Below are 23076 nucleotides of genomic sequence, written 5' to 3' on the forward strand. Positions count from 1 at the left end.
GGTACATGACTTCTTGTACCCTGCTGATTTCCATGTGAATAAGATGAGTGATAATGAGTCTGCTGAGTCGGGCGGAGTACTTTTAGGGAGACCCTTCCTACGAACCGCTAAGACTATCATTGATGTTTTTGATGGAACAATTTGCCTTGATTACAATGGGGAGAAATATACATTCAGCATTGATGAGGCAATGAAGAAACCTCTTGACGTTGAAAATTTGCATGCTATAGATGTTATTAACCCTTTGGTCCAGGAATATCTTGAGACGGAATTAATGCAGGAACAGATTGAGAACTCCGAGATGAGTCTTGACATTGATAGAGAGGTAGCCAGTTGGTGTCAAGAAATGAACACAAGTGAGTTATCTGATGAGGAGTTAGCTGAAGCAATTCTGGAATTCTGTGCAAATCCGGAGCTAGCCAGGTCAAGGAATACACCTTATGTGGCGAGTGTGGAAGGTTCTGCTGGGTCAAGGAAGGGAATGACTACGGAAGAAACAGAGAAAAATCCCTTGCCCCAGGAAAAAGATGTTCCCAAGAAAGAGCTGAAAACACTTCCACCAAGCCTAAAGTATGCTTATCTAGAGGAGAACGAAACTTTCCCTATTATTATCAACAGCAGCTTGACCGAGGGACAAGAAGAGGAACTGCTGAAGGTAATCCGAAGAAACAAGAAGGCTATTGGGTGGACACTCTCTGACCTGGTAGGAATTAGTCCAGATTTGTGCATGCATCACATCCGCTTGGAGGAAGAAGCAAAAGCCTGCAGAGACCCTCAACGCAAATTGAATCCTAACATGAGGGAGGAAGTGCTGAAGGAAGTATTGAAACTACTCTCCCTAGGAATCATTTATTTCATACCAGACAGTGAATGGGTGAGTCCAGTCCATATGGTACCCAAGAAGTCAGGAATACAGGTGGTCAAGAACGACAAGAATGAATTGGTGCCCACCAGACTAGTCACTGGGTGGAGGATGTGCATCGATTATAGGAAGTTAAATGAAGCGACCAAGAAAGATCATTTCCCTCTACCTTTCATTGACCAGATGCTGGAGAGGCTAGCGGGCAAGCAATACTTCTGTTTCCTAGACGGGTATAGTGGGTATTTTCAAATCTATGTGGATCCCGAGGACCAGGAGAAGACAACTTTCACGTGTCCTTTCGGCATGTATGCTTACAGGAGGATGCCGTTTGGCCTGTGCAATGCGCCAGGCACTTTTCAGCGGTGTATGATGAGTATCTTCTCGGATCTTTTGGAGGACTGCATTGAGATTTTTATGGACGACTTCACTGTGTACGGGAATTCATTTGACTCATGTTTGGCTAGTCTGGATAAAGTATTGAGAAGATGCCAGGAAAAACATTTGGTTTTGAACTTCGAGAAATGCCACTTTATGGTCCCTAAGGGAATTGTCCTAGGGCACGTAGTCTCGGAAAAAGGTATACAGGTAGACCAGGCAAAGATTGAGGTGATATCAAAACTGCCTTACCCGACGAACCAGAAGGAGGTAAGAGGATTCCTAGGGCACGCAGGATTTTATAGAAGATTCATTAAGGATTTTGCGAAGATTGCTCAGCCACTCACTCATTTGCTGCACAATGATGTTGAGTTTGTTTTCAATGAGGAGTGCATAAAGGCTTTTCAACTACTGAAAGATAGACTAGTATCGGCTCCCATTATCCGAGCGCCCGATTGGAGTTTGCCATTTGAAATAATGTGCGACGCGAGTGACTATGCAGTAGGGGCGGTGCTAGGTCAAAGAGTTGACGGAAAAAGTTACGTAATTTTCTATGCGTAAAAAACGCTCAACCAGGCTCAGAAAAACTATGACACCACGGAGAAGGAAATGTTGGCAGTCGTGTACTCTTTTGAAAAATTCCGACCATATTTGCTTGGGTCGAGGGTGATAGTCTTCACTGATCACGCTGCGATAAAGTACTTGCTGGCGAAGAAAGAATCCAAGCCGAGATTAATCCGTTGGGTGTTGCTTTTGCAAGAATTCGATTGGGAAGTTAGAGATAAAAAGGGAACTGAAAATAAAGTAGCCGATCATCTGAGCAGGATATTTCAAAGGGAGACCGAGGAAGCAATACCGGACGCATTCCCTGAGGAACATTTGTACTACGTGAAAAAATTTCCTCGACCTACCAGCTGGGAGGAGGTTATGGAGTTAACAGGTCCAGGGGATGACGAAAAAGGGAAATGCCATCAAAACGCTGAGCCATGGTTCGCAGATCTAGCAAATTACTTAGTCACTGGAGAAGTGCCCAGTTCGCAAGTAATCTCCCGGGCCCAGAAGATGAAATTGAAGAGCGAGGCCAAGTACTATTTCTGGGATGACCCGTATTTGTGGCGAATGGGAGCCGACCAAGTAATCCGGAGGTGTATCCCGGAGTGGGAACAGAGGGATGTGCTGAATCATTGCCATGCCCTAGCTTGTGGAGGTCACTTTGGACCTAGGAAGACAGCAAGGAAGGTGTTAGATAGTGGTTTTTACTGGCCTACGTTGCATAAGGATGCGTTCGAGTTTTGTCAGAATTGTGAGAGGTGTCAACAGACCGGGGGAATATCCAGGAGGGATGAGATGCCGCAAGTCCAAGTGATTGTGTGTAAGATCTTCGATGTTTGGGGGATGGACTTCATGGGTCCATTTCCGTCTTCATACGGGAACACCTACATACTTGTGGCAGTGGATTATGTGTCAAAATGGATAGAGGCAAAAGCAACCACCTCGTGTGAAGCTAAGGAGGTAGCAAAGTTTCTTAGAGCTAACATTTTCAACAGGTACGGAGTGCCCAGAGCTATAATATCTGACAATGGGACACACTTCCGCAACCGGACTATTGAAGCTCTGATGAGAAAATATGGCGTCCATCACAGACTGTCTACACCTTATCATCCTCAATCCAACGGCCAGGCGGAAATATCCAACAGAGAAATAAAGGCGATACTGGAAAAGACGGTTAATCCGTCCAGGAAAGACTGGAGTAAGAGGCTTGGAGACGCACTATGGGCTTACCGGACGGCATACAAGACGCCTATTGGGATGTCACCATATAGGCTTGTGTTCGGTAAAATGTGTCACTTGCCCGTGGGAGTAGAACACCGAGCATATTGGGCGGTCAAGGAAATAAACATGAGACCCGAATCCTGATAGGAAGAGAGGAAATTGCAGCTGCAGGAGTTGGAGGAGCTAAGGCTGGAGTCATATGAATCGGCGATGTGGTACAAAGAGAAAACAAGACTCTGGCATGACAAGAACCTCCGCGTCAAGGAATTGCAAGTCGGGCAGAAGGTTCTCCTATTCCAATCCCGGCTCAAGCTAATGCCTGGTAAGTTAAAGTCCAAATGGATTGGGCCTTACACTGTTGTGAGTTTGCGTGCAAATGGAGCTGTAGAAATCCAGGGAAGTTCTTCAAACTCTACTCCTTTTCTTGTTAACGGTCATAGGGTAAAGGTATTTAGGGATAGCTCGGATATGTGTGTAGTGGACGAAATGCCACTACGCGCACTCCACGATATCGCCTAATAGATCTGGGAAGTGAGTGTTCTTAGAGATTTCCTAGGTCCAGCATCCAAGAAGTTTTAGCATGACCTGACCTAGGGAATCTTGAGAACACTTGAACATAAATTGTAAATATTCAATCGCTTTCTTTAAATCAAGAAAAACCCAAACAAATCAGAAAAAAAAATAATCTTCCAAAAATATTTTCGAAATACCAGACTCCTTAAGGAATTTTTTGATACTGTCATACCCTAGACCCAGGGAGTCTGGCGTTTCAATTTTTAGTTTAATGTTTTTCTTTAAGTGTGATTTTGCAGAAGGAATTCACAAGGGCAAGGAGTTGTGGAGTAAAAATTTTGGAGGGAGTTGGCACCGGTTCGGATTTCAAAAGGAACTTTATGGGGAGGCGTACGGTCGCAAGCGTCATCACCTGCAACCGCCTGCCAAAAACAACATCCATGGAAAACAAACAAGGAACCGGAAGCACCTCAGGGTCCGCCGACTCTGGGGCGGCGGCGTTTATGGTCGAGCTATTCCAGAAATTTGGGGGTGCGGAGAAGGCGATGGAGGCATTCGCCATGTTTGCAACCGCAATGGGTAAATCCGTACAGGCTGCCCGTTTTCTAGTGTACCACAACCGGAGGCCGTCTCAGAACCCGTCGCCGAACCTGAAACCGTTCAAGAAGCCATCGCCATTCCGGAACCCACTGCCGTACCAGAGGAGACAGTTGTTCCGGAGACCACCACACAACCAGAGGACATTCAAGAATCCACGACCACTAGCCCGGAACCAACCACCGCAGGGAATCGTGAAGACGACTCAGATTTGGTCACAGGGTTGGAATTGTTGGCTATGTGCGAACCAAGGGTAGACTCTGCAACTGAGGGGGAAACCCCTGTTTCGATTAGTGTTTCTGAGGGGGTGAAGCCCGTACTTGCTAGTGAGGAATATGTTGAGAGAGATGTTCTGGAACCATCTGGGGAAGTCAAAGATTTTGTTGCTGATGTTAGTATTTCTGAGGGGGAAACCCCTGTTTTGAAAAAATCTATGGGGGGGGAGGCCCCTATAGTTGGTGAAGATGGGGGCGACGAGGCCCTAAATTCTGAACAAAATGTGGAGGGGGATACCCCTGAGAAACCGGTGGGTACTGAGGCCCACGTCGGAGAAGGATTTGAGGGGGTAGAGACCCCTGTTTACATCTCGGGGGCAACCCCATTGTTGTCCAAGGAGGGAGAAGCCCTCGATTCTGAAATTAGCCAGGAACCCGCTGACGCCGGGGTGAAGTTGATTGTGGATCTGACCGAGATCCCAGAGGAGACCGACTCGCCGGTCAACCCCAGAGATGCTAGGAGGCGGGCTCGCCGGAGCCTCATTGATGAGATTGATGAAACAGTGGAGCCGACGGAGGACGAATCGCTGGGTCCACAGACCGCAGCATCTGAACAGGTGAACTCTCCCAGACCTGGCAGGGGGGAGAGTGATGAGGAGAAGCGTCGCCAAGCAACTGAGAAGAAAAGGAAGGGGAAACAAATTGCTCCTTCCTCGACCAAGAAGGCGAGAGGGAACTCTACTGAATCCACACTTCCGCCGGCAGCTAAGGTACCATATGCCGCAGAAACCGAGAGCCCTTCTGAGTCCAGCGACTCGGAAGAAGAACAGGAAGAGGAATTCAACTTTGAGCCAACCGAAGTGTGGATAACAAACAGCTTGCTAGATGAAATGAGGACGTTTGACGACCCGAAGCGCACGGCCATTTATAAGGAGAAGAGTACTGAGGGGAAGGTCGCTAAGTCCGGGAAGATGTATAGCTCGTCGGAGCTCAAAACGATTGCTTGCAACGATGAATTCCGGACTTATATCGACGCAATAGGCTTCGATTGGTTGCTCAAGCACAGTACTACCGAGGTCCCGATTGACCTGGCCCGAGAATTCTTTTCCACCTTCCGATTTAAGTCCACTACCGATTTGGATGCCGAATCCATTAATTTCAGACTTTTCAGTGAGGAACATACGATGAGCATCCGGGAATGGACCTTGCGGATGGGTTTGCAGACGCGAACGGAGGACGATGAGGGCCTGTGGAACGAGAGGATGATTGGTCCACCGAAAATGACGCCGGGATTCAAAGCGCAAAGCGCCTGGGAGTTCTTGACTGACCCGAGGGTGGGTCAGTTTAAAACGAGCTTTTCGAAGGCACACCACATCGAAAATAGGGTCCTGCAATTTGCCCAGACTTTTATTAGTTACAATTTAATGGGAACAGCCAACAACGCTCTGACTACCGCCGATCTATACTTCACATGGTGCATGGCTACGGGGGTAAGAGTTCACTTGGGCTATTGGATAGCCCAAGCCTGCCATCAAGTGACTGCAAATCCTTTCCGGCACCTATACACGTGCCACCTGCTCGGAGCCTATCTGCAGAGGAATGTAATCATGAAGATCCATAAGGCATGCCGAGAGGTAAAGACATGTTCGCCCCCTGAGGTTTTTAACATGGATTATTTTTTCAATAAAGGGTTGCTGATCGCACGCGGAAGGGAAGTATGCTTTTACGAGGTTGGGCAGTCAGAGGCTCAGGTGAAACAGGACCCCGATGTGGTGGAAGTGAAGGATACTGCTGACGTAGAAGCAGGAGCCATGATAGAAGTAGAGGAAGTGCGTAAGGAGGTTGGTTGGATGAGGTCAGAAATGAAGATGGTTCGGGAGGAAATTGTGTCCCTGCGGGGAAAAAGTAAGAATAGTACTGAGAGTGTCAGGAAAGATGTCGCTGGAGTACGAACGGAACTGGAAGAAATAAGGACGGAAGTTCGGAAGGTTAGGGAGGAAATGGTGACCCTCAAGGGGCGCATGTCTGATCTTGTGGCGACATCGACCAGATGTACTGGGAAGATGACGGAAGGAGTTGAGTTGATGATGGCGATGACAAAGTGGCTAAGAGCAAGGTTCCCAGAGACACCGAAGGAACTTCCGAAGCCTAGCGGCGATTCTACAACGCCAGGTCAAGAAAGTCTGACTGCGCAGAAGCCACCGCATGCCCCAAGGCCCCAGACTACTCCATCTCCCTCTCGGCCCGTGATATTGAAGACAACCGTACCCCGCCCGACAGAAGAACGACATGAGAAGCCGGAGTTGCCAGCCAGAAAGAAAGCTAAGGTGATCCACCAGACAGCGCCACCAAAGTCTGGCCCTCGCGGGGGCCAGACCCCGAATTGAACCCCCCACGGAGCCAAGTAACCCTTATTTTCTTTTTTTTTATTTTCCGTTTTGTTTGTGTTCTTATATGCCAGCATGCTCTGTAACTGTACATATGTGTTGCCTTTCTTACACTTAGCCCAACTTTTGGTCTAAGTGTGAGAAGGGGGTGTTTTGTTTTTTTTTTGCATGCCTTGGTTTGTTTGTTGCGCCTTCTCCCACTTAGCCCGATGCTCGGTCTAAGTGTGAGAAGTTTTGCTCTGTATTTGTGTTTGTTGTTGTTTGCTTTATCAGTCTGCTGTTAGTACTTCCCTTCTCCCCCCTTCACTACGATGGCTTGGGGACAAGCTTGAGTGAAGCGGGAGGGGGGGAGTAAGTATCTTTTTGTGTCTTAGGATGTGTGCTTCGCATGAGCTAGCTAGATAATAAGGCGAGATCCCCTTAGTAAGAGTGATTGAAGAGAGAAAGCAGATCAACTTTGACACTTTCTTCCTTAATAAGCCGAATGCGATCTGAATGAAGTTAGGACGATGGAAAATGCCTTAGATAACCTAGCTGTACAGCCCTACTATAAAGTGAGTTATAAGCCTAAACACTTTTAGAGCTAACATGAAAAAATGGGCTATCACTTGATGCTTAGGGAGTAGAGTATGAAGGAGAAAAAATAGGTTAAGGAGGAATAAGCTGGACGAAGTCCAGAAACCGGAGGTATAAGCTGGACGAAGTCCAGGGGAGGTAAAAAAAAATATATATTTCTAGAAGGAATAAGCTGGACGAAGTCCAGGGGAAAGGGGTTATAATACAGGAAAATGAGGAAGAGAAAAAAAAAGAAAAAATATAATCCTCAAGGGAAGAAAAAATCGTAGCCTGGCCCAGGGAAATTCATAGGAAAGGAGGAAGAATAGGGAGAAAACTCTCATAACCCGACGCATCAGTGGTATAACTCTAACTTTGGAGCGTTTTGATCCTAACATCCCTGGTGAGGAATGAATGATCAAGCGAACCTAACAGATGGGAAATCAATAGGCTATCTTGACTAACTGACAGACCGTTTAGGCAGACGAAGGAAGGGGGAAGATTTGAAGACTGTAATCGATCAGATTGAACTTGAGCTTGTGGGGATAGTAGCTTAAAAATTCGAAACTAGTTCATGCTTGTTTGTTTTGTTGTGTTTCTGTTCTTTGTGTTCTTTTCTTTTCTTAGTCCGTAGTTGCTTAGGTCTAGGAGTTTGTTTTGTTTTCATTTTTAGGGTTTCACTTGGTAACCATGCATTGAAATTCGTCTTATTCCTATTTTCTTGTCTTTCATACTTGAGGACAAGCATGGTTTAAGTGTGAGCAGTTTGATAAGGCTAATTTCATGCATCGGTCTAGGGGTTCATTTCATGAAATTGCTGGGTCTAACGCATTGAATTAAGTCAGGTATATGAAGTTTTTCGCCAGATCCAGGAAAAGAAAAGGACGCTTGCATGGTCCTAGGAAACTGGCGAAAGGGTGAACAATTGGAAGAAAATTGCTAGACGGAGAAAGCCTCGGAGTTGAAGGGTAGAATAGGGATTTCTACGAAAACTCTAGAAGGCTATGTCTGCATCTATAAAAGGGAGAAGCATGCAGGCTGGAGGGACCTTCTCGGCTGGAGGCCTCACTAACAGCTCCTTGCTCGATTCACCTTTCCACACACTTGACTCTGAATTCGTGAGAGATTCCAGTTAGCACTTGGCTGGTGGTTCACGTTTAGCTTTCCGACAATGGTTCGAGGGTTGTAACACCGTCCTAGTTCAAGGGCGAAGAAACAATTTACATTTCCGTTGCTATTTACACTGATTCCGCCGAGCTTCGCTGTTCGAAGCTCGGTTTTCTTTAGACAACCAATATTTCCGGTTTTATTCCAGATTTTACTTTCGTTTATGTCTATTGTGTTCATTTCTGGTTTACTGGTTGAGTTTGATTGATTTCGAGTTAGGATTGTCGGAGTTAGTTATTTTTGCAGTTGGTTCTGATTTATTGCCGATACTTGTTGTTTGGATCTGCAGAATGGTTCTGCTTTTTGGATGAATCGGAGGTTGGGTTTTGCTGGAGTTTGTGATTTGTTTGCAGATTGTTCATGATTGATTGAGATTGGAGTAGATCTGTGAAAATCGGAGTTATGGCGTTGGTTTTGCTGTTTGTTGGGTTCGGATGGCTTGGATCCGGAGTGGATTAAGCGTCCGACGTAATCTGAGAAGGAGTACTTGATTTCCTTGCCTAGTTTACGTAGATCTGTCGTATCTTCGAGTTATTGTAAGTTTCCGTCGACCAAATCTGTTTATTATGTTTGAATCTGGGCATTTCCTCTGTTTTCTCCATTTGCGAATCTGAATTAGTTAGAAAATTGCATGAAGATTGTCAGTTGCAGCTTTACCGTACGTTGTCAGGCTTGGATTTCATGGTCCCCACTTTTTATTTCCTTTGTCTAGTGGTTATCGGTAGTTATGTACTCGGTCTAGGAATTGTTTAAACTTTTCTGCCTGTTACTTGGTTTAAGAGTTCTTTGTTCTTCGGTCTAGTATTTACGTTTTGTGCCTAGGTCTAGTAGTAGTTAAAATCTCAACCCCTTTTGCGTGGCAGCAGCCATTTTGTCCAAATTCTCTCAATACTAGCCTACGAATCCATCTCTATGGGATCGACTCCACTTCCCTATACTAATCCATAGTATTCGGGTTGAGGAAATTTAATTGTTGAAGGAGAGTCGTGAGTGCCCAACGACCGGAGCGCCATTCGATCCCTCGAGTTACTGGACCCTGTGATTCAGTTAATTCGGAGAAGCGTGGTGTCTCGACCTAGCAATTGCTTAGATCGAATTTTGCAAGCGCATAACTCATAAGACTCTCACCCTTCAATCCCCCGAAAGCTCAACCGCAAGTAGTCTGTCGCGAAGTGGAGCGCATCCGTATATACAATAACGGTTGGCTATTCGGGCAAGGACACGCGACTCTAGCGACCACGCCCAACTCCAAGAGGATCTAATTGAGCACATTTGGGAAAACTTTGGCGGATAAGATTAAATTATGTCATTTTTATTTTTTTAGGATTTTAATTATGTCTTTTTTCTTTTTTTTTATTTTAAGTTGTAATGTTGTTTTAATTTTAATGAAGTGTGTTTTTAAATTGAATTGGGTTGGAAATAAAAATAAAAAATGAAATAGAATGAATAGTAATTTAAGGGACGGTTAAGGGACAGAGCGTTGCAGGTTCCGTCCCTTAGTTAAGGGATGGAGTAAAAAAGTACAGTGGGGCCATCAAATAGTAGTTTAAAGGACGGTATGGAGACAGCGTAGTGGATGCTTTAAAGAAGAACCAATCAAGATACTGAGGATCCCTTGACTCTAGTTAGATAAAGTACTTCTTGATCAATCAAAGCATGATTTAAAAAAATTTTAAAAATCGCAAATTATATTCTAGAGCTATTTAATATTCCCTCCGTCCGCCAGTAAGAGTCTTGGTTTACCATTTTAGTTCGTCCGCTATTAGGACGCCTGGTTCACTTTGACTATAAATGATAGGTACATGTCACTTTCCACTAACTTATTTCATTCACATTCTATTATAAAATTAATATATATAAATGGGCCTCATATTCCACTATCTATTCTCATCCAATTTCCTCTACATTTCTTAAAACCCGTGTTGCACTCAAATGGGACTCCTAATGGCGGACGGATGGAGTACTACAAAATTTCAAAAAATTTTGGTCATAATGTTGCAGGTATAATTAAACCTACCAGTAGTTCAAAAGTAATACTCCTTTCGTCCCAAAGAAATAGGTCATTTAGGGTAGGCACGGGTTTTAATGTGTAATTGGTAAAGTAAGAAAGAAGGAGAAAAAGTAGTTGAAATTGTGTAGTGGATGGTGGGGCCCGTTAATAATAAAGTAAAAGGGAAGGAGAAAAAGATTGTCATAAATGGATATGGACTATTTGTATGAGACAGACGAAAAATGAGATATAGTCTATTTCTATGGAACATATGGAGTATTAAATAGAAAGATATCCTTTACGTAGAACTAATATCAATTTTATGAGGTTGGTTATTTTTACACAAATCATAGAATCTTATCCCAAGTCCCTCTTAGTTATTCTAAGCATTCTTCCATCAAGTAAGTGGAAAAGTTATCTATCCCATACATCTTGGGGCTTTTTTTTTATTCTAGACTACAATTAACATTTCTCAAGTGTACAGGACTTTTTTTTATTCCGCCTTTGGGAGAGACGCATGAGGGTCATACGTCTCCTTTTAATGAAACGCGTGACGGAGATGCGTCTTTCATAAAGACGCATGACGTTCATGCGTCTCTCAATTTTTTTGAGTTTTTTTAACGACGCATGACGCTTATGCGTCTTTATAAAATAAGCATCTCCCTCATGCGTCTTTTATTTTTTTTTTATTTCACAGACGACGCATGAGTGTCATGCGTCTTAGGGAGAGACGCATGAGGCTCATGCGTCTCTAATTTGCTTAAAACCAGTAGTGAGAGAGCAGAAAAGGCAGACGCACGCGAGAGACAAAAGAGCATAAACACATAGCAGGCTCAAACTCAGCGATTTTGGCGATTTCCCGTCATATTCCGGTAAGTTTCCTTCAATCTTTCAACATTGCTCCCTTATTTGTTGTTTATTTGCATATTATTAGGGTTTCTAATAAATTTAATTTAAACTTACTAAATTAGGGTTTATAGAAAAAAATTGTCTCTAATTGTTGTTGGTTTGTATATATATTTTTGCAGAAATCATACCAGTATTTATGAGTTTATATTAGGGTGGTAGAATAGTTCAACTTCCTCAAGTGGGTAGTAGTTATGATCCACCTCGTGCGAGAGCCTCCGTCGTATTGAATTCGTGTGTTTCATTCTCTGAATTAGTTGCAATGATATATGCTAAGATAAGGATAGATTCAAATCAACACTCCATCGATATATCATGGAGGCATTGTTCTTGGGTACCGCGAGTTATATATGCACTGGGATTGACAGTGATGACAGTGTGATGTTTATGTTCAATGAGGCTCTAAATTCTACTCGTCATATCGAATTATTTGTTGAGTATTCGTCTGTTGGAAATGCCTTAATCCCACCAGTTGTTGATTATGGTGTTGGATCATCTACGAGGGTTGAACCTATGAGTTTTGATTGTGGTATGAATGAGCAAACAGATGTTGCAGATGCTGCTGATGTTGGATTGAATATTCAAGAGAATGTTCAAGAGCATATTGATATTCATGTTGTACGAGGAGACCTTGATCCACCATTGTCGTCATCATCATCTGATGATATTTTAAGTGATGATTCAGGGGATGTTTCTAGTGATGAGGAGATAGTGTGTAAACCCGTCGTGCAAGGTGAATAACCACTTCCAGAATACGTTCACAGTGGGTTGAAATATTTTCGCAGACTACCGAGTGATCCTTCTGAGGTACCTGAAGTTGGTAACCTCAATATGATAGCAATTCATTGGATTTTCACAAATTACCTACCAATAAATGGATCTTGCAACTGTAATAGATAAACTATCTTTTGTTTCATTATATTTTCTACCTATAAATTTTTTAAAATGCCTCAATGCTAAATAAATGAAGGCAGTATCTCCCTAAGAAAATGAAGGCAGTAAGTACTATGAAATTGAAGGCAGTACTATTAAAATATACTGTAATAGTTTTGTTGCAAAAAAATTCGAAACAAGCTTAATAGTATAAAATCAAATATCTAATCTTTTATCTTATGAAGAAGACAATTAAATAATGAAAAGCAGAGTCGGATTAAAGCAGAGTCGGATTAAAGCAGAGTCGGATTAAAGTCAACAAATTACTACATTATTTGAATAGTACGTGCATTTGAATAGTATGTGCATATTAAATTGATATGATTGTATTTAATTCTTCTACTGAACAATGGAAACAATACACGTCATCAATGCTCATATTTTACCACTGTCATGCCTAAAGTAACCATCTATTTGGCCGAAAATCAGCTTTCACCACAATGCTCATATTTGGCCGAAAATCAGCTTCATACTGTACGCACAAGGCAGCAACAGCAGCCATCTGCATTCAACACGTAACCACAAACCATCTATTACAGTTCTTAACTGATTAATAAATTTTTGCTGCTAACTTAAATAAACAAAGTACCTGAAAAATGTGCTACTTATACGACGATGGAGTGTATTTCGACGGTTCAATCCCCTTATTCTTCCTCGATGACAATCTCTTGTACACTTTGCTCATGATCTTCCCAACCCCGCCGCGTGATGAACCCTCCGCAGCTGGTCGAGGTTGGACATGAATGCTCTGAACAACGTCTTCTTCCTCATTTCCCTCTTCTCTGTCGTCATTTTCTTCTTCTCCTTCATCATCATCTTCTTCTTCAACTTGTACAGGAGGCACGAACTGATAATTCTGGAAGAATGAATCGACTGATGCTCGGGCTCCACTCCATTGCGGCACATCTTGGCTTTGTGAATAGGGGCGACGATTCCAATCGGGCTCAGGCTAGCTTGGAGAATACAGGGGACGGTCCCACTGTGACTGAGACTCATGCGCCGGGTATGAAGACCACTGGGGTGGGTCATGCTCTGGATTCATCGGCTCTGGTACTACATAATCGGGATGCGGCTGCAACATCTTAAACTGCTTTGTGAAACCGTGTCCCCCAATCCGAACACCAGGCACTCCACGACGCCGTGGAACTACTTCTGGTTGATGAGGCATGACCACATCTTGATGTTGAGAAGCCGGGTACTCCATGACATCAGCGTTGTTCGTAGATTGGAGGACATTTAATCTTCAGTAGTTAAATGGAAAACCTGCTGAAAACCCTCAACCTAGACAAAAAAATGATACAAATATCAATACGAAACAATCTATAACACATGAAAGCATATAGTTTAATATAACAAACTTACAAATAGTCTCATCGAAGAAGCCGACTCGTTCATCCCAGCAGTTGACCGTGCCCCAGACTGAGTCAGGTACGTCACCGTAATCTTGTTATACCACGCCATATACGCCGGGCTCATAGGAATATTCATGGACATCGGTGCGGCATCTTGGGCAGCCTGGAACCTCTCATACCTCAGGTCCCACTCCCCAATGTAGAACTGATGCGTATTTTCCCAATTGTTACCCTTCTTACCATGCCGATCATTTTTGTCCAAATGATCGGCATTTTTGAGCATCCTGTCTACAGGTCGAGGAATATCCTGGTACCGATTAAACTGTCGCCGCACTCGTCCAGCCTTGTGTGCCTCGACATAGGCCCAACACACCAAGTACGTGTCGCACAAGGAACATCCATTTGCATCACTGCAGTAGTCAGGTAGTATGCAATGCGCATAAGGAGTCCACAGAAACTACAAACCAGCAATGCAAACACCAAATTAACTTCATAATAAATTCATAAATTAAGTCAACATTAAAATAATATTCACCTGGTCGGGCCTAATCAGGATATTTGATCACGGTAATGCTCAACCGATTATCTAGGAGCATTTCCTATGTGCGTTGTTCCTTTCCACCTGTAAATAAAATTGATTTAAAAAAATAACCCATGATGCATAAACAAATAAATATTTAAATATATACCTGGCGCCACATGGCGTATATGGCTCGTGCACGCGTGCTCCTATGAACGACGGCCTCAATGTGGGCATTCTTTCCCACGCCCATAGCTACAGAAGAATCATAGGCCGGCCCAACTATTTCCTCTTATCCATGGAAGCCTCGCACAGATAATGATAAAGGTAGGACAAAGCCGCACTTCCCCAGCTAATAGTCTGCACCTCGTCCGGATCCACGAATGCGTTCACCCACATAAAGGGTACCTTACACCCCGTGGTGTCAGGTAGAATGAGACCTCCTAACAAAATTAGGGCATGGATACGTGCCCTTTGGATGTATACATATGTAGGCAAGTCATCACCCAGCGGCATCCTAGTCTAGTTGATCAGAGCGGTCATCAGCAACCCGCCTTGCTTTGTTTCTGTGAATGTATCTGGTATCCATCCCAACAAATCTCAGCACTTGCTTGGCCAATCAAGATATCCGACATGATGGTCACGCCCTGTGAAAACGCGACCGTCCGCTCTCAAGCCCCAAATGACTTGCACATCTTCCAAGGTCATCGTCGCCTCTCCGATCGGTAGATGGAAAGTGTGCGTCTCCGGCCTCCAACGCTCAATCAAAGCCGTGATCAGCTCATTGTCGACCTTCATCGACTTCCCACAATCCATCACACCTTTAAAACCAAATGCGTCAAGCCAATACCGTACATTCTCATGAATGTCGACATCCCAACTCTTACTTTCAGTCCGGCGGACTTTGAAAACTTGTGTTGTGCCATCTTTCAATAATTTATTTGAAAGGTGATGTTTCTACAGATATAGCATGGACGGGTCTTCAGGTCCATATAATAATTGTCCCCTTGAACTTGAAGTCTCCATCTAATCTAACTACATATTCACAAAACAACAATTACAAACTCATATTTACAATACAAATAACATATACATTGAAATTCATCGTCAAAATAACAAAACATCATAAACCAAATGATTCACTCCTAATCCATTGAATATCATATATTAGAAACTCCAATTCATCACAATTCATGCTTTGTAAGGCCTAATTTACATTTAACTATTAAATTAGAAGGTTAAATTACAAGATACATTTCAACATCTACTCTCTTCTCCAATAACAACCAAAATCGCAACACAAAGCATCTCAAACATATCCAAAACTATACAATTGAACGAATTTCACCAATAAAATCCATTACAACTAACAAAACAACCAAACATCGGTCAAATTAGAACAATCTGATATAAACCCTAATTTATAAAATTGAGAGAAACCTACACAAAAAAATACAAATAAACTACAAATAAGGGAGGAATGTTGAAAGATTGAAGGAAACTTACCGGAATATGACGGAAAATCGCCAAGAAATCGCCGAAATCGCTGAGTTTGCGCCTGCTATGTGTTTCTGCTCGCGTCGGCCTTTTCTCTCGCGTTATGCCCGCTACTGCCTCTCTCGTCTAATTTATGCAACTTAGAGACACATGAGGCTCATGCGTCTCTCCCTAAGACGCATGATGCTCATGCGTCGTCTAATAAAATTAAAAAAAATAGCGACGCATGTCGCTTATGCGTCTTTTCCTGTGACGCATGACGCTTATGCTTCTTTAAAAAAAATAAAAAAAAATTAAAAATTAAACGACGCATGTCCCTCATGCGTCTTTATAAAAGACGCATGTCCCTCATGCGTTTCATTAAAAGGAGACGCATGACCCTCATGCGTCTCTCCCAAAGGCGAAATAAAAAAAAAGTCCAGTACACTTGAGGAATATTAATTGTAGTCTAGAATCAAAAAAGAAAAAGCCCATACATCTTGCCTTGACACAATCCATGAGTTTCAAGGTTCCTATCCCCCAAGTCTCATATTACTAATTATTTATCACTGTGGCATGATTGCAAAACACTTGATCAGGAAATGAGCTAGCAACTGAAATTTCAGAAAGATATTTTTCATACAGATTCACGAGTCTGCTCTTGTGGAAGAACTTCAGACAAGAATTCTTGCGCAGCTTCCACTAAATTGTAAATCATCACGCGCCATTCTCGAGCATTAGAATTAGCCTGCAGTATGTAGCCACAAGATGGTCATGATTAAAAAAAAAAGAGAAAGGGGACATCAAGATTTTACAGGAAATGTGTAAATATAAGTGCAAGGAGGGGAATCAGGTCTATAGATTAATAATACATATGTGATGCACATATCTGAACTCTATCAATCAGTCAACTTCGAAGCATAAGTTTAAAAGCTGAATCTAACATTCAGATTCAGAGATACTTCAAAGATGCTTCAAACTAAAAGAAGACAACAATTTAATTTGAAAATTTAGATGAGCGACTCATGCACTTAACAACAGCCGACAAGATAGAGGATTTAGACATGGAGTACAAAGAGAAAGATAAGCTTGTTGTGGCTACCATTTGTATCATTTCACAGGTTAAAAATAAGAACTCACAGAAGTTACCGATAGACAGTTAGAGCACTTGCAAGAAGTTGAGTCTTCTTGAATATATGGCTATCACTAAGGCCCTACCTGATCATAAAGTAGAGATAAAAGATTATCAGGATCAGTTTTTGATAAGCCTTTCTCTGGTATTATCTGCAGCTTTGGGCATTTGTATGGATAACCTGGTAAACATCTGCGTCAAGAACATAAACTTAGTTAAAAGTTTGAAACAAGCACCTTTAGAGGAAAATGAAAATTGGTCCAAACCTCACAGAGAGCTGGACACAAACATCTGAATCCTCATATCCTGTATCCTTTGAGTATGGCCTACAGTGTCATTCAATAAACACTCAACAAAAGAGAGATTGAAACCTGGGATTAGAGTCAATAAATTATCACAAATCTGGAACCTGAGCTTGATTCTGATACGAGGAGGTGATTCAGAAGCAACTATGCAATCTTCTTGAAATATGGCACACCTGCAAGGGGAGGCATGAACTTACTCGTAAAGTAGAATATCATAGATTGAAGTCAGAAAGAGTCCAGTTTTTTAACAATAAAACTCCTAGAACAATAACCATGAATTCAAACAGGATAGAGCAACAGGAAACAAAGTCGTTATCTATATCTTGTGGTTCAATCATATCATTCTAGAAATAAGATTCAAAGACACACCAACATTAGGAGTAAATTTCACCAAACAAATCCAGTTATCAACTCAAATTGAAGTCTACTTTTGAGAAATTTCCTATCATGGATGTTGAGTTATTAAGTATAAGATTGAGAGTATAATTAGATTAATGACATTGTTCTTTTCTCGAAAATCAAAGATAGGCAGCAAATGAAGCTATTTTTAGATAGCTTGAACAATTCAAACCAAAATAATCTCAACATTTTCAACATGAGGCTGATTAATACAATCTTCAAACTATTGAACAAACATTATAGATCATATCATAAAAACATAAATAAAATAAGAAGAGGAAAAACTCACAAGGCAGTTACTTCCTCGGTTAAAATTTCAGAATTATCGGCTACAGTGGAATGATGGTCCTTTGACTGTGTTCGGCGAACCCCGCCTCCACTCCGCTTCTTCTTCTTCTTCGAGCCGCCCATCTACGAATAATGTTTTATCTCAAATCGAATTTGAGGTGTTCCAGAGCAATTAATTAGATTCCGGGAAAATCTTGCTGCGTAGATAAGTCCGTTTCAAATTTGAAATGGTGCTCGGAGTCGGAGAGAAGAGTGAAGAGAATAGTTGAAGGTGGAGAGAAGCCGGCGGCGTCAGAGTAAGATCATCACATCTGTTTTCTGTATATATACATTTGATTCAGTGAAGGTGGACAGTAGCGATGTCGGCTTTCTTCAATGCTAGTATTTCATTATCTAAATAATTTTAAAATTTCTTTTTTTTGTTGTTGTTAAACGATAGATATATTATTCCCAAGGTCAAAGTCAAAGTCAAAGTCAAAGTCAAATATCTATCTTGTATTTTGAACTGGGCTTCAGATAATATTAATACTTGGGTTGGGCTTAGAATAAATGTATGGGTTTGAAAGTAGTGAGTTGGGCTTTATTTATATTTTTCCCATGAGTTTTTTTTTTTTTGTATTAATAACATAGTGTCATTTAGTTAAATCTAAGGCAAAAAGTTCTCACGTTCTGTTTATTTACCAATAAAAAAAACATAAGTCATAGAGCTCAATCCAAATCCACTGTGATAAGTTTTAATTTCTATTTACCTCCATACTTGAATAGGAGTCTCATTTTTCGGATCTCACATTCAACTAACTTATTTCACTCACATTTCATTTAAAACTAATATATTCAAGTGGGACTCATATTCCACTAACTTTTTTACACCCACTTTTCTTAACATTTTTTAAAACCCGTCAAAAAAAAAAAGAAAAAATATTAATAGCAATAAATATAAGTCTTGGAGCTCAATCCAAATATGAGGTTGGGCTTCGTAAAATCTTCAAACTCATGTATATGTTTGACACCTTAAATTCATACTCCCTCTGTTCCAAAGAAATATACACAAAAAGTAATTAAATGATTATTAGTGGAGAATGAGTCTCATCTCATTAAAGATGCATATTCTTATGGGACAAAATCATAGCATGTTTTATTTCTTTCCTACCCACATCTAACAAAGTGAACAAGCCTTACTATATAGCTAGATCAATTAATGCACATGAGTTTATATTTTTGGTGTTCACATGTGTCATGCCAATACTTTTGTTTACTTTTTTCATTTCACTAGTTGAGTGTACACCAAATTATAATATATGTAGTAATTATTTGACAGTTAACTTTGTTTTTGTTGTTTGAACTCAGCAGGTACGAAGAGAAGTGGGGTGGATATGAGATCAAAAAAGACTCCAAGAATTGAGAAACCTTGCTTGCAACCCGCCTTGCCATCTCTGCGTGCCATGCCCACCCCACCATCGTCGTCGACACTGTTGCTGGGAAGAACGACATCTTGTTGTGGTTGATGATATCCACACACTATAAATACTCACTTCATCCCTCAAGATGTCATTTTTCTATATTTAAAAATAAATCTCTCTCTCTTCTCTCATTAAATTATTCAACTATTATTCTCTTTTCTTAATACATTTAATAACTCATCCTAAAATCTCATGTCACTGAAGAACGTGAATAGTTTGAGTGGAACGAAGAAGACTATTGAGCTAAATCAAACTAAAAATACTCCAATGATTTTTAGTCAAACTAATATTTTTACTAATATTTTTATTAACCGTAATTTTAATTTTTAATATTAAGAAAATAAACAAATCACAATCAAAATTGAATTTAGCCTCAAGTTAATTTCAATTTTTATAATTAATATATTTGAAAATTTCATAGTATTTTTTACCAATAATTCCTAAAATCTCATGCTAGCCAAGAAATGTATCGTCTTAGCCGAGATGGTGGAACTTAACTATAATAAGAAAAAAAAAAAAGAGAAGTGCTCCATAAAGTACAAAAGAAAAATTAGCGCTCATTTTAAAATAAATCAAAATTTAGTAATGAATTTGATAGCAATAATATAGTTTAATAAACATTTAACAAGAAATCAAATTAATTAACTGAATAATGAATTGGGGAATAGTTAAGAATATGACCACAGTAAATTACTTCCATGATGAATATCAAAAAAGTTCATAACTTGGCAGCAAAACTCTGCAACCATCCATCAAAAGTAGTTTCATTGAAACTTGCATAATGAAAAGGTTGGAAACATCAATAGAAAGGTCAATTTTAAAGATGTGCATTTGCAATGTCAAACTCATTGCACTATCGGAAAGAAAACTTGACTAATGATGGCACAAAACTTTTCTACTACCAAAAATCCACAAACTAAGCAACAAACAATTTTGAGTAAGTATAAATGAAAATAGTACTCCTATGTCCACTAACAATAGTCTTAATCCTATCCACTACAAATAGCCGCGGTAGTGAACATAACAAGTTCTAATATGAAAGTGGCAAAATAGAAAAAAAAAACAAAATAATTGGAGTATTCTTAGTTCGATTTAGCTCAATATAAATGAAAATAATATCCTCTCGCCTACAGCCAATAGTGTTGGTAGTAAACGGCACTAAGTTATATGGTAAATTGGATAAATATGAGAGAAGAAAAAGTAACAAGTATTCTTAGTTAAGAGTGGAAACTGGAAAAATAGGAGGTGGAAGTGGAAAAGAGAGGCTAAGAGAAAAGGAAAGGGACTATTTTTTGGTTGATGGAATGAAGAGACAATTGGTAACGGGTGAAGCAGAATACAATATTAGCTCACATGTAGTGAATCTATGTAAATCTTTTTCTAATGTGTATCTTTCCATTTGCGAAAGAGAATTGAATCGAAGGCAATCCTTGGTTAAAATGAGCACTAATTTTTCTGAGAAATTAGTGGCCATGTTACAGTAACCTAGGTTAAAGTAGGACAGATACTTTGATTTACAAGTGTCTACCCATTTATATATCTTAAACTGTATTTTTATTTTGTAAATAAATGATTGGAGATATTTTGCACTATATTAAACCAATATACAACCTAATCATCAAAATTTGTAGAAGGTAAGGGATGATAGGTGAAGGTAACAGTAGTGAACTTATATAAGTAGCAAATTCTATTGAATCTCTTTACAAAAGACCAAATTCTTGGGACACATTCAGTTGCTACACTAATTTAACCAAAACGTGCTCTAACAAATGCAGTAAAATTTTATTTCATCAAAGCAAAATCCATAAATCCAGATTCTTAGCATCAAACTAAACAAGCTAAAAAATAAGTTTCGCACCTTAGATGTTGCTAGGATACATCATCACTCTCACCCTTGCACCCTGTTTCACAAACAAAATTATGAATCATCATAATTCAGGAATCCAATCATCAACATAAACAAGAAAAATACTAATATTGACAGGTAAACGCACCATTGATTTAGGGGGGAGATTGGACTTGAACTTGGCGCGGACAACACCGCTGTTACCATGCGGCCGGGTAACCTTTCCCCAAATGCAACGGTAGTGGGACCCGTTTTTCTTCACCTTGGCCTTGTAAATGTACGCCATGCGCTTCCCGCGGTACCACGCTACTTCCTCTTGAGTGTTGACGCCCTCAATCTGAATCAAGGACGTGTTTGGATACTGATTCGACTTCGACCTATAATTAGGCAATACACACACTGAATCAATTATTTCTCTCTATTAACACATCAAACAAACACAAATGTAGCTTGTTTGGGTACTGATTCAACTTCGACCTATAATTCACGCAATACGTACACGGAATCAATTATTTCTCTCTATTAACACATCAAACAAACACAATTGTAGCTTGTTTTTTACCTCTTGTATCCCAAAATAGTGCCGCGGACGTAGAGCCTGCATAGAAACGATCCAAACAAGAAGAAAAGTTTAAGGACAAAAAGTAAAATTGAGCGATAAATTGGAGTTGGATTCACACGGAATCTGGCAAAAATGAGTCGGATTAAGGGAAAACCTGACGCGCTCCCCCTGACGACCTTTCACCATTGTCGCTGTGTGAATGCAAGCTTCGGCCGATGGCTGCGGAGAGAGAAGAGTCGAAAATGCTGAGAGAGCGGCAGGAAACCTAGATTGAGGGTTTATATGTAGCTTTGTGAGAAATGCTTTGCAGCTTCATTTTGCACAATGGCTTATTTTGGGCTAATCGAGTAAAGGCTTAAGGCCCGTTAATTTAGTACAGCAGTATATTTTATAATATTATTGTGATAGGCCCATTACTACTATTTTATTAACATTGAACTATTTAAAAAATAAGATGGTGGGTAATATTTCTAATTATTTACTAGAGCTTATGCATAAGTTGTGGGTAATATTTATTGGATCTATAATAAATAAATTGTGAACACGCGTTGACGACATGGGAAAAAAGTCATAAATAGTTCAACAGTAAAACAAAATTGGTAGATATAAATAAATTACAGTAAGATTAAATTACAAAACAGTGATTCATATGTTCTGAAAAACTTCTTTGTAAACAACATTTACAGTAGAAGACACAGTACTATTAAGTTCATCATTCCAAACTAAAATCTTCCATCATGCACGACTTGTAACTCTAGACATAGCAACATACAATTGGTTGTGGCTAAAGACAGTTTTTTTTAAAATAATCCCACATGCACAAGAGATTTGGCCTTGGCTCTTGTTAATTGTCATAGCATATGACACCGACAAAGAAAAGTTTCAACATTGAAATTTGAATGGCAACCTAGAATCAGAAGGCGTTACTGACATCCGAGGAATCAACACTTTATGACCTTGATTATCAGCACTTAAGACTTTGGCTTCTAAAACATGATCACCTAGACGCGTAATGATCAATCGTGTTCCATTACACAATCCGTTAGCAGGATCTATGTTTCTTAACAACATAACAGGAGTACCAACCTTCAACAACAACTCATGATTTGGTGTACCAGAGCACTTAAGATTATTCAAAAATTCCACTGAATGTACTCCGCAAAACCATTAGAGGTTCGATCAGACTTAGATATGTTATCTGAGCTCAAATAAACACAACCGTCCGATTGATCCAAAGAAATCATATATTGATTAACCAAGTCAACCACATCTAACGTTAGAGCAAGTATAGCTCGATCATGCAAATGGCAACTCAAATCTTGGTTGTCCATATATGAAGGATAAATAGATTTAACAATATTTTATAGAGGATCACCACTCTCGGCCAATACAATATCAGTAGGAAGATCAATATTGACTTCACCATCATTACGACCCCCAATAACCTCATCTCCTATTGATGC

General features: G+C 40.5%; 1 protein-coding gene and 1 long non-coding RNA gene across 4 annotated transcripts; both read right to left on the reverse strand.

The window, feature by feature from the left end:
* Positions 1-12522: 12522 nt before the first annotated feature.
* On the reverse strand, positions 12523-17229 carry LOC121744544. Its single transcript, XR_006038642.1, has 10 exons — positions 17163-17229; positions 17020-17079; positions 16935-16945; positions 16762-16839; positions 15652-16369; positions 14315-15180; positions 14161-14247; positions 13636-14082; positions 12863-13554; positions 12523-12775 (listed from the first exon to the last, which is right to left on the reverse strand). It is a non-coding gene; the product is annotated as an uncharacterized LOC121744544 (long non-coding RNA).
* A 638-nt stretch (positions 17230-17867) lies between these two features.
* LOC121744528 (60S ribosomal protein L35a-3) lies at positions 17868-21923 on the reverse strand. 3 transcript variants are annotated; one of them, XM_042138107.1, is made up of 5 exons: positions 21768-21923; positions 21614-21649; positions 21200-21428; positions 21064-21106; positions 17868-18063 (listed from the first exon to the last, which is right to left on the reverse strand). In XM_042138107.1, exons 1-4 carry the CDS (start codon positions 21797-21799, stop codon positions 21065-21067), a joined length of 339 nt encoding a protein of 112 aa, XP_041994041.1. In that variant the 5' UTR covers positions 21800-21923; the 3' UTR covers positions 17868-18063; position 21064. The 3 variants fall into 3 exon arrangements, with proteins under 3 accessions (XP_041994041.1, XP_041994051.1, XP_041994033.1); XM_042138117.1 differs by lacking the exon at positions 17868-18063 and adding an exon at positions 18454-18773; XM_042138099.1 differs by lacking the exon at positions 17868-18063 and having other exon boundaries at positions 20855-21106.
* Between the last annotated feature and the right edge of the window lie 1153 nt (positions 21924-23076).

Source organism: Salvia splendens, chromosome 1, assembly GCF_004379255.2.
Source record: "Salvia splendens isolate huo1 chromosome 1, SspV2, whole genome shotgun sequence".
In the NCBI taxonomy this organism is placed as follows: Eukaryota; Viridiplantae; Streptophyta; class Magnoliopsida; order Lamiales; family Lamiaceae; genus Salvia; species Salvia splendens.

Excerpts from the sequence above, each read along its gene's own strand:
- LOC121744528 (XM_042138107.1), bottom strand. The coding sequence starts at position 21,799 with ATGGTGAAAGGTCGTCAGGGGGAGCGCGTCAG. Across the intron at positions 21,650-21,767 it reads CGTCAGGGGGAGCGCGTCAG|GCTCTACGTCCGCGGCACTA; the intron begins GTTTTCCCTTAA and ends GTTTCTATGCAG. Across the intron at positions 21,429-21,613 it reads ACTATTTTGGGATACAAGAG|GTCGAAGTCGAATCAGTATC; the intron begins GTAAAAAACAAG and ends GCCTAATTATAG.